Source organism: Macaca fascicularis, chromosome 11, assembly GCF_037993035.2.
Source record: "Macaca fascicularis isolate 582-1 chromosome 11, T2T-MFA8v1.1".
In the NCBI taxonomy this organism is placed as follows: domain Eukaryota; kingdom Metazoa; phylum Chordata; class Mammalia; order Primates; family Cercopithecidae; genus Macaca; species Macaca fascicularis.
This window is the reverse complement of record NC_088385.1, coordinates 47,061,182-47,076,122: the sequence shown is the minus strand read 5'-3', so window position 1 is coordinate 47,076,122 and position 14,941 is coordinate 47,061,182. Positions and strand designations below refer to the sequence as shown.

General features: G+C 37.6%; 1 protein-coding gene and 1 non-coding gene across 2 annotated transcripts in view; one reads left to right on the top strand and one right to left on the bottom strand.

Annotated features, from left to right (window-relative positions):
• Positions 1–14,941, bottom strand: part of MUC19 (mucin 19, oligomeric) — a 195,188-nt gene that overhangs the window by 13,998 nt on the left and 166,249 nt on the right. The window contains 18 exon segments of the mRNA XM_065525213.2: positions 19–69; positions 6,461–6,514; positions 6,660–6,713; positions 7,034–7,087; positions 7,241–7,294; positions 7,543–7,590; positions 8,567–8,620; positions 9,376–9,429; positions 10,019–10,065; positions 10,526–10,592; positions 10,746–10,799; positions 11,189–11,236; positions 11,798–11,860; positions 12,099–12,146; positions 12,322–12,366; positions 12,505–12,558; positions 12,814–12,846; positions 13,350–13,403. Coding sequence (XP_065381285.1) covers positions 19–69; positions 6,461–6,514; positions 6,660–6,713; positions 7,034–7,087; positions 7,241–7,294; positions 7,543–7,590; positions 8,567–8,620; positions 9,376–9,429; positions 10,019–10,065; positions 10,526–10,592; positions 10,746–10,799; positions 11,189–11,236; positions 11,798–11,860; positions 12,099–12,146; positions 12,322–12,366; positions 12,505–12,558; positions 12,814–12,846; positions 13,350–13,403 — 936 coding nt within the window.
• LOC123567707 (U6 spliceosomal RNA) lies at positions 2,938–3,044 on the top strand. Its single transcript, XR_006690815.1, has one exon. It is a non-coding gene; the product is annotated as a U6 spliceosomal RNA (small nuclear RNA).

The window sequence follows — 14,941 nt, the reverse complement described above, 5'->3', positions numbered from 1 at the left end:
TCAATTCCCCATGCTCACCTGTTTTACTTTCAGTAGGTTGGCTTCTCCCTGAAATTATGTTGGTGATCCCTAAAGGTTAAAAAATGAAAAAGATTGAGAATCTTAATATTTTAATTCTTTCAAGAGAGTTTCCCCCCTTCTACTTTCTACTTTCAAAGTTTCATAACTATGAGGCTAGGTTCTCTGAAAAAATGAAATATTAAAAAATATGTCCCCCACAAATTCTGGCTGATCCTGTTTGAGATTCTGAATCCCAAAATTAGAGGCAATATGGTCTCCTGGTATAACATGGTGTATCCCAGTACTTCAGTACACAGTGCTAAGTCAAACACATTGGAAATTGCTAAACCAGAACTCCTCTCCTTTTCAGGCTCTTTGCCTATGTCCACCCTTTATGTCCTGGAGAGCCCAAGGAACTCTTTGTCTGTTTTCTCTTCTCCCTGTATGTAAATAACATACAGTGGGTTATTTAGGGCTAATATAACCCTAAATAACTCATCAGTACCCATAGTTTCAAATATTATTTGTAAGCAAATGACTGACAAATCTCTATCCCAGTACAGGCTTCTCGTCTGGGCCCCAGTCACCTTCATCAACTCTTCTGGACATCACTACCTGGAAACCTCAGAGTAATTTGAATTCAAATGATCAAAATCAGACCTTACTGTATCACTTATCAAATATTTTTATTTCCTCTAGTATATTCACAAACTTGGCAGATGGCACCATCACCTATCCACCCAAGCACTCAAATCATGAACTAGAAGTCAGCTAAATTTATTCCTCTCCTTTATCTCCTCAGCCACACTTGTTGATTCTAACTGGCTAACATATTGTACACTCTTTCTGCCTCTGTATCCCCTTATGACTAGCTTATTTCAGTCCCTAACCATCTGTCATTTCCAAGAGATTTCAAACTATACAACATACCTCCACCCTTACTCTTACTCTCTTTCATATCAATCTTCTACCTGTGAGTAATTAATATTCCCAAAAAATACAACCTGGGCATGATAATTAACCTATTTTAAAATCCCTTCTCATTGCCCATGAATCAACGTTTTAATTTTTGGTGTTATAATTGAGCCCAATATTATAATAGTCTCATAGAATATAGAATTGATGAGTGATTTTTTTCTTCATTTCATGATATTTCTGTCCCAACTTTGTAATCTAGAAGCTCCAAAAACTTCTCAACATTCCCTCTTTCAATGCTCTCTCAACATCTGGGTTGTGTTCCACAAGTATATTGTATTATTGTATTATAGTTCCCTGAAAATTCCATACTGTTTTACATCCCCCAGACATTTGAATAGAAAAGAGAAAATATTCTTTTCCATCATCATTTTTTCAAGTAAACAAAAGACGCCCAAGATGCCTTAAGTTTATTTCAGTCATCTTTTATTTATCCAGCCTGGAAATCTTGGTTAGTGGTGGCTTTATTTGATATGACAGTAGTATGAGCAAAGACAAGTGTGGAAATATTTTACCTAAAAAGATTCCTGTCCCCATTTAGGTATCTACTTCTGAGAAGCTATGTCCTAACAATGATGTTCCTAATTAAATCTTTAGTCCAGGGTATTCGACAGCATTAATATGACCTCCTTCAACGGACTTCAATAAGTCTTCAAATGAAAAGTTTTATCATCTCCTGTCAGGGCTTAAATTTCACTAGTAATTAATGAAATCCTCTGTAATTAATTTCTAGTAGTGGTATTATTTAGTAATTAAGTTGTAGTTCCTGGTAGTAGAGGAAAAAGTTGAGATGACTTAAGTTTGAAATCTGGAAAATATTTCATGTTTTAGTAGAAGACATATTCTCAAAGAAGATGGCCTTTTGCCTGAGGTACTCATAGACAGCTTTCTTTTGTAACTTTGACTAATCCCTGTTGAAATTTCCAGCAAGTGTGATGAAAGAAGATATTCCAGGGGATTTGAAATGAAAATGAAATTGAGGGAAAGATAGTAAAACAGAGAGAGAGAGAGAGACCATAGTAATGACTTTTTTTTTTAACCCAGAGAATAGCATAGACTTGGAAAAATACGCATTTCTTATAAGCCATCCAAGGGCTTCTCTATGCAAAGAAAAACAAAAACCACATTTTCTCCTAGGCTTTCTCATCTCCCAAAACCAACTGTGGCAAAACTGTCATTCTGGAGCCCCTTTGCTGTGGTTAAATACTTTGGAAAGCAGTGCTTTTCCTTTGCTCATCAGTTTTACTTCCTGCGGTGTGGCTCCCTCATGTTTCAATAGGGACTTCTTGGAAGTGTGGGGTGATTTTTTTAAATTAAATTTATTGGAACCTTATTCATGAGGATAAACCCATGAGAATAGGTTTAATACGCAATAGAAGTCCAAGATGGGCAAATTAAACATCTTTGCTAACCAAGATATGGCGTTTTCTAGGCTCCTGAAAACTCCAACTGACCATATGAAGGCAAGATGGATAAAGGATTCAGAATAACACATCATTCTTAGTTTCATAAATATCACATCTAAAAAGCTGGTGTGGAGTGGCAAATTGGAATAAAACAAAAACAAACAAACAAAAAACAAGACCCATCCATCTGCTGTCTTCAAGAGCTCCATCTCACATGTAATTATACCCAGAGAGTTAAAATAAAGAAACAAGGATCTATGATGCAAAAGGAAAACAAAAAAGATCAGAAGTTGCTATTCTTAGATAAAACAGACTTTAAACCAACAACAGCAAAAAAGGACAAAGAAGGGCATTACATAGTGATAAAGTGTTCAATTCAAGAAGACAAATTAACTATTCTAGACATATATGCACCCAGCATTGGGATATCCAGATTCATAATGCAAGTACTTCTAGACCTGCAAAAAGACAGCTGCACAGTAATAGTGGGGGACTCCAACACCCTACTGACGCATTAGGTAGATCATCAGGGCAGAAAATGAACAAAGAAATTCTTGTGCTCACTTCAGCAGCACATATACTAAAATTGGAATGATACAGAGAATATTAACATGGCCCTGCTTTAAGGATGACACAAAAATTCATGAGGCATTTCATATTTTTCAAAGATACAGCATACCAGAATCTCTGGGTCACAACTAAAGCAGTGTTAAGAGGGAAGTTTATAGCGCCAAATGCCCGCATTAAACTGTTAGAAAGATCTCAAAGTAACAATGTAACATCACACCTACAGGTACTAGAGAAACAAAACCAAAGCAACCTCAAAACTAGCAGAAAACAAGAAACAACAAAAATCACAGCTGAACTGAAAAAAAAAATTAAGATGTGAAAAACCATACAAAATATCAATGAATCTAGCAGTTTGTTTCTTGAAAGAATAAATAAAATTGATAGACCACCATCTAGACTAATAAAGAGGATCCAAATAAACGCAATCAGAAATGACAAAGGAAATATTACCAGACTCCATAGAATTACAAAAAAAAAAAAAAAAAAAAAAACCTCCCAGAAACTACCACAAATGCATCTATGCACACAAACTAGAAAACCTGGAAGAAATGAATTCTTGGAAACATATAACCTCCCAAGATTGAACCAGGAAGAAATTAAATTCCTAGACAGACCAATAAAGCGTTCTGAAATTGAATCAGCAATCAAAAGCCTACCAACCAGAAAAAGCCCAGGACCAGACAGATTCACAGATACATACTACCAGATGAATAAAGAAGAGCTGGTACCATTCCTAATGAAACTATTCCAAAAAATTTAGAAGGAGAAATTCCTCCCTAACTCACTCTATGAAGCCAGCATCATTCTGATACCAAAACCTAATGAAGACACTACAAAAAAAGAAAATTTCAACACAATAATCTTGATGAACATAGATGCAAAAATTCTCAACAAAATACTAGCCAACTAAATCCAGCAGCATATCAAAAAGTTAATGCACCATGATCAAGTAGGCTTTATCCCTGGGATGCAAGTTTGGGTCAACATACACAAATGTATGTACCAATAAATGTGATTTACCATATAAAGCTAAAAACAAAAACCACATGATCATCTCAATAGATGCAGAAAAGGCTTTTGATAATATTGAATAACCCTTTATGTTAAATACTCATGAAACACTAGGTATTGAAGGAATATACCTCCAAATAATAAGAGTCATCTATGACAAATCCGCAGCCAACATCATACTGAATTGGCAAAAGTTGGAAGCATTCCCCTTGAGAACTGGAACAAGACAAGGATGCCAACTCTCCCCACTCATATTCAACACAGTACTAGAAGTCCTAGCCAGAGCAATCAGACCAGAGAAATAAATAAAAGGCATCTGAATAGGAAGGAAATAAGTCAAACTATCTTTGTTGGCAGAAGATATTATTCTATACCTAGAAAACCCCATAGTCTCTGCCCAAAAAACCTAGATCTGATCAACTTTAGCAAAGTTTCAAGACACAAAATAAGTGTGCAAAAATTAGTAGCATTTTTATACATCAACAACATCAAGGCTGAGAGCCAAATCAAAAAAGACAATCCTATTCACAATAGCCACAAAAAATAAAATACCTAGGAATACAGCTAACCAGGGAGGCAAAAGAGCCCTACAATAAGAACTACAAAACACTGCTGAAAGAAATCAGAGATGATACAAATAGAAAAACATTTTATGTTCATGGATAGGAAGAATTAATATTATCAAAATGGCCACACTGCCCAAAGCAATTTACAGATTCAATGCTATTTAAATCTACCAATGACATTCTTCACAAAATTAGAAAAAAAAAATCTATTGTAAAATTCATATGGAACCAAAAAAGGAGCTTAACTAAGGAAATCCCAAGCAAAAACAGCAAAACTAGAGGTATAACATTACCCAACTTCAAACTATATTACAATGCTACAGTAACCAAAACGGCATGGTATTGGTACAAAAACAGACACACAGACCAATGGAACAGAATACAGAGCCCAGATATTATGTTATACGCCTACAACCATCTGATCTTTGACAAAGCCAACAAAAACAAGCAATGAGGAAATGGCTCCCTATTCAATAAATGGTGCTGGCATAACTGGCTAGCCATGCAGGAGATTGAAGCTGAACCCCTTTCCTTACACCATATAAAAAAATCAACTCAAGATAGATTAAAGGCTTTAATGCAAAACCTAAAATTATGAAAACCCTGGAATATAATCTAGGAAATGTCATTTTGGATATAGGCCCTGGCAGAGATTTCATAACAAAGATGCCAAATACAATTGCAACAAAAACAAAACTTGACAAATGGAACCTAATTCAACTAAAGAATTTCTGCACAGCAAAAGAAACTATCAACAGGTTAACAGACAACCTACAGAATGGAAGAAAATATTTGCAAACTATGCATCTGACAAAGATCTAATATCCAGAACCTACAAGGAATGTAAACAAATTAACCAGCAAAAAACAACCCTATTAAAAAGTGGCCAAAGTACACAAACAGCTATTTTTCATAAGGCATACACACATATGACAAGCATATGAGAACATTCACATTACTAATCATTAGAGAAGTGCAAATCAAAACCACAATGAAATACCATCTCACACCAGTCAGAATGGCTATTATGAAAAAGTCAAAAACAAAACAAAACAAACAACAACAAAAAAAACAGATGCTGGTAAAGCTGCAGAGGAAAGGGAATTGATCGTTGATGTGGATGTAAATTAATTCAGCCACTATGGAAAGCAGTCTGGAGATTTCTCAAAGAACTTAAAACAGAATCACCAATTGACCCAGCAATCCCATTAGTGGGTATCTATCCAAAAGAAAACAAATCGTTCTACCAAAAAGACACATTCATTTGCACATTCATCACAGGGTTATTCACAATAGCAGAGACATGGAATCGACCTAGGTTCCCATCAATGATGGACTGGATTTTAAAAATGTAGTGTATACACACCATGGAACATTATACAACCATAAGAAAGAACAAAATTATGTCCTTTGCAGCAACACAGATGGAGCTAGAATGCAGCTGGAGGCCATTATCCTATGTGAATTAACGCAGGAACAGAAAAACAAATACTGCACGTTCTTACAAGTGGGAGCTAAACACTGGATACTCATGGATATACGGATAGCAACAATAGACACTGGGGACCACTATAAAGGGGAAGAAGAAGGGGGCATTGAAAAATTGACTATTGGGTACTCTGCTCAGTACCTGGATGACGGGATCATTCATACTCCAAACCTAAGCATCATGCAATACGCTCAGGACATGTAACAAACCTACACATGTTCCCCCCCGCCGAATCTAAAATAAAAGTTGAAAAAATTTAAAATATAAAAAAAAGACTAGTGTATGGAGAAAATCCATGTGAAGAGCAAGGTCCCAAGCTTGATTTACCTGACATGTCTCTTCAAGTGAAATACAAAATCCTGTTTCAGCTCATCTTCCCATTCATTCATCACTACCACAAACTCAAGCAAAGAATTGTTGAGAACCCAAAACAAACCACTCACCAGTTGCCATTCCAACTCCAGTGGCAACTCCAATGCCTGTAGAAGTCGTAGCCTCTGAGAAGAAATAGGAGAAAGTGGTATAGAATGCAGACATTTGGAAAAACGAGTAACAGTCTTACTTTATGTAATATCCCTGTGGGAGCCATCAGGTCCCCAGAAGTTCACATAGGCAGGTTTCTTCAACTCTTTTATGACTCACTTGTGTTGGAACTCCCAGATACAATGGTTGTGCCAGTAGTTATCCCAGTGGTAACTGCAATCACAAGAGGAGAGAATCAATTTATGAATTCCTTTTCATCTAAAATTAGGATTTGGTTTAGAAAAAAATAATAGGTTTCTCAAGTGAACTAAAAGGTTTATATCAGGAACTTTTTTGCCTTAAGTGATATATTAGGCATGTTCTCAGGATGTCATTGTATTGCAAATAAGCAGCAATTCACAAGGAGTAAACTATTTATATACCAGTAATTTGTATACAATGATTGAGGAAAACGTCCACTAAGTTCATTATAGCCAATTTGATTTAGTTTAAGATGAAAAGAAAAAAATAATTATTTGATTGCTAGTGCCCACCTATTTTACTTCCAGCCTCAGTGGTTCCACCATTGCCCAAAGAAGTTGTGGCTTCTAAGTGAAGGGAGAAAAGAAGTAAATTCAGAAGAATCCTATAACTGAGAAAATCCCGTGGTATTCCCATGGTACGGTAGAGAGTGTGTATGTTTCTGGGGAGGGACTCAGTCATATTCCATGACTAAAACCCCTCATTCCCTATTAGGTTACCTGTGTTGGAACTTCCAGATGCAACTGTTGTGCCAGAGACTATACCAGTGGTACCTAAAGCAGGGAGAGGGAAAGAGAGACCCCAAATTGTGATGCATTTACCATCCCAAGAAGAACATGGACGCCAATGACTGTCTATGACTTGAAAGCAGCAGAAAGCTTGTGCTATCCTGTCATCATGAAGTGTGTTCTCCATTTTTAAATTCAGAGTCACAGTAAACACATTAGTTTGTAGTCCAGCCTTGATTATTTGGCTCCTTAGAGTTTAATGTCAGAGGCTTCGGGGTATTTTTCACGCTTACCTATTTCACTTCCAGGGTTTGACCTCTCAGATGTGCCACTGGTAGCTTCTAGTGACAAGAAATGAAAACAATATTTGTGTAAAGGTATTCAGCTGCATTCAATAAACTTATAACATCCAAATTCCAAAATATGACAGATCTAAACCTCTAGAGTAACTTCTATCACCTCTGCTGCCTTAAATAGAACAATACGGATTTATATTTCCTCTGTATGTACTGGGTAATAGCTTAAATGTTAAAAGGGGAATCTTTCTGGACTCTGAGCCTCTTTTTCTATAATTGTAGTATAAGGTTTGGCCCCAGGAGAAATGATATGATTTTTATAAATACAAGCTTTGTTTAACAAATATCTCTATGAAAAGGCAAAAGCCCAATGTAGATTTGTAGAAACTCAAGAGTTGCCAATTCTTTGGCCAGGCGCAGTGGCTCACACTTGTTATCCCAGCACATTGGGAGGCCAAGAAAGGCAGATCACTTGAGGCCAGGAGTTCAAGACCAGCCTGGCCAACATGGTGAAACCCCATATCTACTAAAAATACAAAAAAAAAAAAAAAAGATAGCTTGGTGTGGTGGTGCACACCTGTAATCCCAGCTACTTGAGTGGCTGAGGTAAGAGAATTGCTTGAACCCTGGAGGTGGAATTTGCAGTAGGCTGAGGTCATACCACTGCACTCCAGCCTGGGCTGGAGACTATCTCAAGAGTGAGACTATCTCAAGAAAAAAATAATATATACATTTGTCATTTTTTCTCATTTCTCATTTTTTCTCATGTATATTAATATATGTGTGTGTATATATATATTTATTTGTGTGTGTGTGTGTGTGTATATATATATTTGCCAATTCCACTTTCATTGATTATGCTTCCTTCCATGGAAGTTATATCTTCTGAGAATAAAAAGGAAGAAAGTAGTGAGGGCTAACAGAAAATCATCAAAAGACATAATGTGCCATTGCTGCAGAGTTAGCACCCAACCAAAAAAAAAAAAAAAAACCAACAGTATCTGTTTCCTCATTGACTCACCTGTGTTGACACTGCTAGGTGAGATGGTGTTGCCAGAGACCACTGCAGTAGTACCTAAAAACAAAATGGAAGGGTACCACTATATCAATTGTTTTCTTATAATAAAAGCCCATTCTATAATAGAATGAAGCAACGACAGAATTCTTTATTATGCAAGAAAAAAACATTTTCAGGGACAGCTTGTTCCAAAGTTATTTTGTATTTTGCAAATGTAATGCTCCATTCTCACTATAAACTTGGTGGGGGAAGGGTGCAATGTGAGGTAGTGGTGGAGTCTCAATGAGAACGTCTCTTTTTCTGGACTCAATGTCAGGAAAACAAAGGTACTTTACTTACCTAGTGGAATGCTAGTGACTTGGCTACCTGATACCCCTAGAAAAAGGAACAAAGCAGGACTGATTACCTGTTGAATTTTCATTTGGGTAAAATATTGGTATCGTAGAAATTGTAGTAGTCTAAAAGAGTTGAGATGTGACAAAAGAGTGTAGCGGTATAGTGTAGTGGTGATTTAGTATCATGGTTAAGAGGATGGATTTTTGAAGCCAGAGTGCCTGAGTTGAAATCTGTTGTTTGCTCGCTGTGTGATCTTCATTCAGTTAGTGAATATCTTTGAGCCATAGGTTTTTCTCATCTGGAAAGTCTGTGAGAACAATAGTGCTTACCTCACAATTTGGGATGAGGGATAAAAGAAATAATAATGAGAAAAACGTGGAGTAGTGCCTGGAACATAGTTCATGCTAGAAAGTGTTAACTACTATGGCTATTATTTTAAGTGAAAAGTGGACAGGTTAGGAAGCTCGTGTGCTCACCTGTATTCATTCCACTTCCTGTGGTCTCAGTGCCTCTAAAGGACGTCATAGCTTCTTAGAGAGGAAAGGTAGGAAAATATGAAGTGAGAGGAATTAGCATTGTGAGGAAAATGAAGGATGCACTGTTCTTGATAACAGTGCCACGGGAGGCACTTTACTAGTAAATCATTCTGTGGAGTCTCACCAGCTGGCTGGCTCACCCGTGTTTGAACTCCCAGGTTTAGATGTGTTGCCAGAAGCTACCCTAGTCTTTCTCTGTCACCCAGGCTGGAGTGCAATGGCACAATCTCTCACTGTAACCTCCGCCTCCCAGGTTCAAGTGATCCTCCTGCCTCAGCCTCCTGAGTAGCTGGGATTACAGGCTCATGCCACCACACCTGGCTAATTTTTGTATTTTTAGTAGAGAAGAGGTTTCACCATGTTGGCCAGGCTGGTCTCAAACTACTGACCTCAGGTGATCCACCCACCTCGGCCTCCCAAAGTGCTGGGACTACAGGTGTGAGCCATCGTGCCTGGCCTGTGTTTTCTCATGCATAGTTTTATTCTCAAATCAAAAAAAGATACAAATTCCTCAAAAGAGGACTCCATTTGTCTGGAATTCAATGGCAGTAAGAAAAGTGGCCCTCTTTCCTGCCATTTTTACCTATTGTGCTTCCAGTTCCTTGGTTTGCTGACCCTCTAGTGGTAGCTCTTAAAAGGATAAAAATAGAAAAACTTTGGAATATAAATGTAGACTAGAGTTATAGGGATAACTACGGTACATTTCAGTCATTATTGTGCTCAAGGAAAAATATATCGTTCGAGGCAAATCTGTGTGCATTTTGGCCTTCTGTTGACCTGAAATAGAATCCTCTGAGCCAGTAATTCCTTTTTCTGATCTACCTAAAATGGAGATAACTAAAATGGAAAAAGAAAACTTTTCATACAATTATCACTTTCACTCTCATTTGCAGAGACTTATATATGTGAGGCTTGGCCCTGGAAATGGAAGGAAATTTGCCCAAGTTAATTCAAAATTAAGTAACAAAACGCTGATCTTAGATGAGAGTTCCTCAAAAGCTCCTCCTTGAAAAACTATCCTATTAAGAAGCAAAGTATAATTGTAATTTATTATCACTCAAAAGTCATACATGCATGCACAAATACACACCATTAATTCTCACCTGTCTTCCATCCCACTACAGTGGTTCTATGGACTCCTGTGGAAGTTGTGGCTTCTGGAAGAAAAAGAGAAGCAACGAGTAAAGGATGAGGACTTAGAAGGATGGGGAAATATACTGTGATGCTCTTATAGAAGAAGAGCAATGTGAAAGACATTTTTGCCATCTTATTTCCAGAAAGGGAGCTTTCTTCTCAGCTTGTTAGCCTACCTGTACTGGAACTTCCAGGTGCAACAGCCGTGCTCAAGGCCACACCAGTAGTGCCTGAAATGAGAAGGTTATGGTGTTATAAAGAATCTTTTGCATGGAGGCAGTCTAGGTATAAACTAAATCTGTATTTCCAGGGCCATATCACTCATATTGTACACTGGCCAGCTCCAGGAGGCACCATTCACACAGCCTGCTTTGTCTATGTGGCAGTCCTTTGAGCATGTTCTTCCACTGGCCTTTTTGTTCCTGGATTGAATTATATATTTTTCCTATATTTTAATTATTTCATTCATTCAATAAATATTTATTGGGCCCTGTTTAGTACTAGGGATCATTGAACAGAGACTTTTTTCTCAAGAAGCCTACCTTTTAGTAGGCTTTCCAAGCATATATAATATAAAACCCTCAAATGTGAGACAAAAGAATTTCTTTAACATATTTGCCTGTTTTACTTCCAGTGACTTGATTGTCTGATGCATCAGAGGTGGTTCCTGATGACTGAAAGTAGGAAAAATGATTCTGAGTATGTTTTGACCTATAATCAATCACTGAGGCAACCTTTCAGCAACTTAATACTTAAATCTCAGGATGGAGAGCAAACCATTTCTGAATTCATTTTAGTCATCTGTTCACCTGAGACAGACCTTCTGGGCCAGTCTTGACTCCTGCTGATTCTGTAGTAATATCTATAATATCCACTGGGTTAATTGTCCAGGGAATTACTGCTCCTGCTACCCTCTCCAGAAATCTATGTCCTAAGGCCAGGCATTGGAAAAGGCTGGTTCAGAAGTCAGCTCAGGGGTTTGGATGGGAGGACCTGCCCTCCCTATACGATAATCTTTCAGATCCAGAGGCAAACTCATGATACTACTTAATGGCCATGCTAACCTTTGAGACCCCTAGTTCTCAGTGATTTCACAACAGTGACTCTGATTACTTCTAAGGAAGCTTTGGCCTCTGCAAGAGGAAATGAAGCAGAAAGGATGTTTGGGGTTACATATTCCTCCTTGAAATTAAACAAGTGATGACTGCCATTGAAAATATTCACTTACCTATAACAGAACTTCCAGGTGCAACAGTTGTGTGAGAGATGATGCCACTGGAACCTGGAATCACTAAGAGAAGGAAACTTACATCATTTCCTTTACATTAACAGAAGGGCTAAGAAGAAAAACATATGTTTTTTGTTAACTCAGAGGGCGTATTCCATTATTCCTCATACACCTTTCAACAAGGATACTTCATTCAAAAAAAAAAACAAAAAAGCCAAGGCTAAGGACTCACATTAGAAGTATCCTTATTATCTGAATACTGGTAAATATCAGGAAGATATTTATACTTTCCCATGCTCACCTGTTTGACTGCTGGAGAGTTGGCTCCCCAGTGCAGTGGTCATGGATCCTGTAAAAGAGAAAAGAGAGAGAATATTCTGCTATCTATAAATGTAAAAATTTTGGTAAAACACTAATATTCTGAAATTTGGGGGCTTGGACAAAGATTTCCGTAGGAAATCACTCTGTATTTATTTCAATCAATTTGAATTGTTAGAACTATTTTACAAACTTCCCATTTTCACCTGAGACTGTTACTGCTTCAGTGATTTTAGAGAAAGTTATAGCCTCTGAGAAAAAGGGAAAAAGAATAGCGGTGAGGTCAAAGATTTGAAGAATCTGAGAACTCATGGTAGGATCACCCAGGCAGAGACACCTCATTGAGGAGCCCTTCCCAAGCAGTGGTTTCTCCCAGCCTGGTGCTTTACCTGAGTTGGAGCTCCCAGGGGTGACTGTTGTCCCAGAGGGCACTCCAGCTGTGCCTAGGAAGGAAAGAAATAAAAAAGATCAACAGATTGACACATTTGTAACCCTTAGAAGAATGTGGCCAGCATCATGTCTACCTGGACCTTGGAGCAGCAAAAGATGCTTCCTGGACCTATAACTGACAGGAGGTGGTATTTTCTATGTTTACCGTGTGCCTTTGTAAGGCCAAGGTTAATGCAGTGGCTAATGTGCCTGCTCTGATTATTTTTGCCAAGATTGAAAGTCATATCAAAGACGTTCTCCAAGTTTACCTGTCTTACTTCCTGGTGTTCTGGTGGTGGCTCCTAATGAAAAGGAAAAGAGAGAGGAAGAAGGAGGAGGAGGAGGAAGAGGAAGAAAAGGGAGAAAAGAAAGAAGAAAGGAAAGTTTGAATTTTTACCCCTGAACTAAAATGTGACATCTTAATGATTTCTCTGCTGAATACAAGTCAGTACTGTAATGATACACACACTGAGTTATTTTCAAAGGAAAAACCTTTTCAGAGCCAGAGCTACTGTAACTCTCCTCTCTAGAGGCCTCGAACTCTGAGGCTAGTCCTAGAGAAGAAAAAGCCTTTTGGAAATTTGGGCCCAAGTTGTTCCAAATCTGAAAGGAAATCCTGGTTGCTTTGAAATAGCTTCAAAAGGAAAGGAAAAACTCTATTCCACATTAAAGAGATTATTTGCATAATCTATTCAACCCTTCTATAATTTACAATTATTCCAAAATAAGTTCATTGAAAAAAATGTTTCCTCTAACAAATTTATCAAAATACAACAGTAAATAATGAAACTCCCATAATCTTCACCTGATTTTATTTCTGCTCCAGTGGTGCTACTTCCTCCTAGGAAAATTGTGGTCTCTTAAAGATGGAAAGAAAACTAAAATTAATTGAGTGCTAAGAAAAAGGGATGAGCTAAGCTGATATCATTACATGAGAGAAGCCCAGTTCAAAATGTCTTGCCACCTACTAAGTTAGAAAAGAAAGTTTCCTGACTGTAAAGGTGATGTAAACCTTCAATTCACAGGGGTATTTTTTTAAAATGGGGAATGAAAGAATTTTAACTCATATGGTTATTAGACTTTAGGTAGTTCTTAATTGGAATAAGATATATAAACCTCTTAATAAAAATGGTTATAGAAAGGAACTCATCAATGATAGATAAGCTCACTACTATTATCATCATTTTCATTGATTTAAGTATTAGAATTTCCTTTTTTTAAAATTATACTTTAAGTTCTAGGGTACATGTGCACAACGTGCAGGTTTGTTACATATGTATACATGTGCCATGTTGGTGTGCTGCACCCATTAACTTGTCATTTACATTAGGTATATCACCTAATGCTATCCCTCCCCCCCCACCCCCACCCCATGACAGGCCCTGGTGTGTGATGTTCCCCACCCTGTGTCCAAGTGTTCTCGCTGTTCAATTCCCACCTATGAGTGAGAAACATGCGGTGTTTGGTTTTTTTGTCCTTGCAATAGTTTGCTGAGAATGATGGTTTCCAGCTTCATCTATGTCCTTACAAAGGACATGAACTCATCCTTTTGTATGACTGCATAGTATTCCACGGTGTATATGTGCCACATTTTCTTAATCCAGTCTATCATTGATGGACACTGGGGTTGGTTCCAAGTCTTTGCTATTGTGAATAGTGGTACAATAAACATACATGTGCATGTGTCTTTACAGCAGCATGATTTATAATCCTTTGGGTATATCCCCAGTAATGGGATGGCTGGGTCAAATCGTATTTCTAGTTCTAGATCCTTGAGGAATTGCCACACTGTCTTCCACAATGGTTGAACTAGTTTACAGTCCCACCAACAGTGTAAAAGTGTTCCTATTTCTCCACAACCTCTCCAGCACCTGTTGTTTCCTGACTTTTTAATGATTGCCATTCTAACTGGTGTGAGATGGTATCTCATTGTGGTTTTGATTTGCATTTCTCTGATGGCGAGTGATGATGAACATTTTTTCATGTGTCTGTTGGGTGTATAAATGTCTTCTTTTGAGAAGTGTCTGTTCATATCCTTTGCCCACTTTGGGATGGGGTTGTTTGATTTTTTTCGTGTAAATTTGTTTGAGTTTCTGTAGATTCTGGATATTAGCCTTTTGTCAGATGAGTAGATTGCAAAAATTTTCTCCCATTCTGTAGGCTGCCTGTTCACTCTGATGGTAGTTTCTTTTGCTGTGCAGAAGCTCTTTAGTTTAATTAGATCCCATTTGTCAATTTTGGCTTTTGTTGCCATTGCTTTTGGTGTTTTAGACATGAAGTCCTTGCCCATGCCTATGTCCTGAATGGTATTACCTAGGTTTTCTTCTAGGGTTTTTATGGTTTTAGATCTAACATTTAAGTCTTTACTCCATCTTGAATTATTTTTTTGTCTAAGGT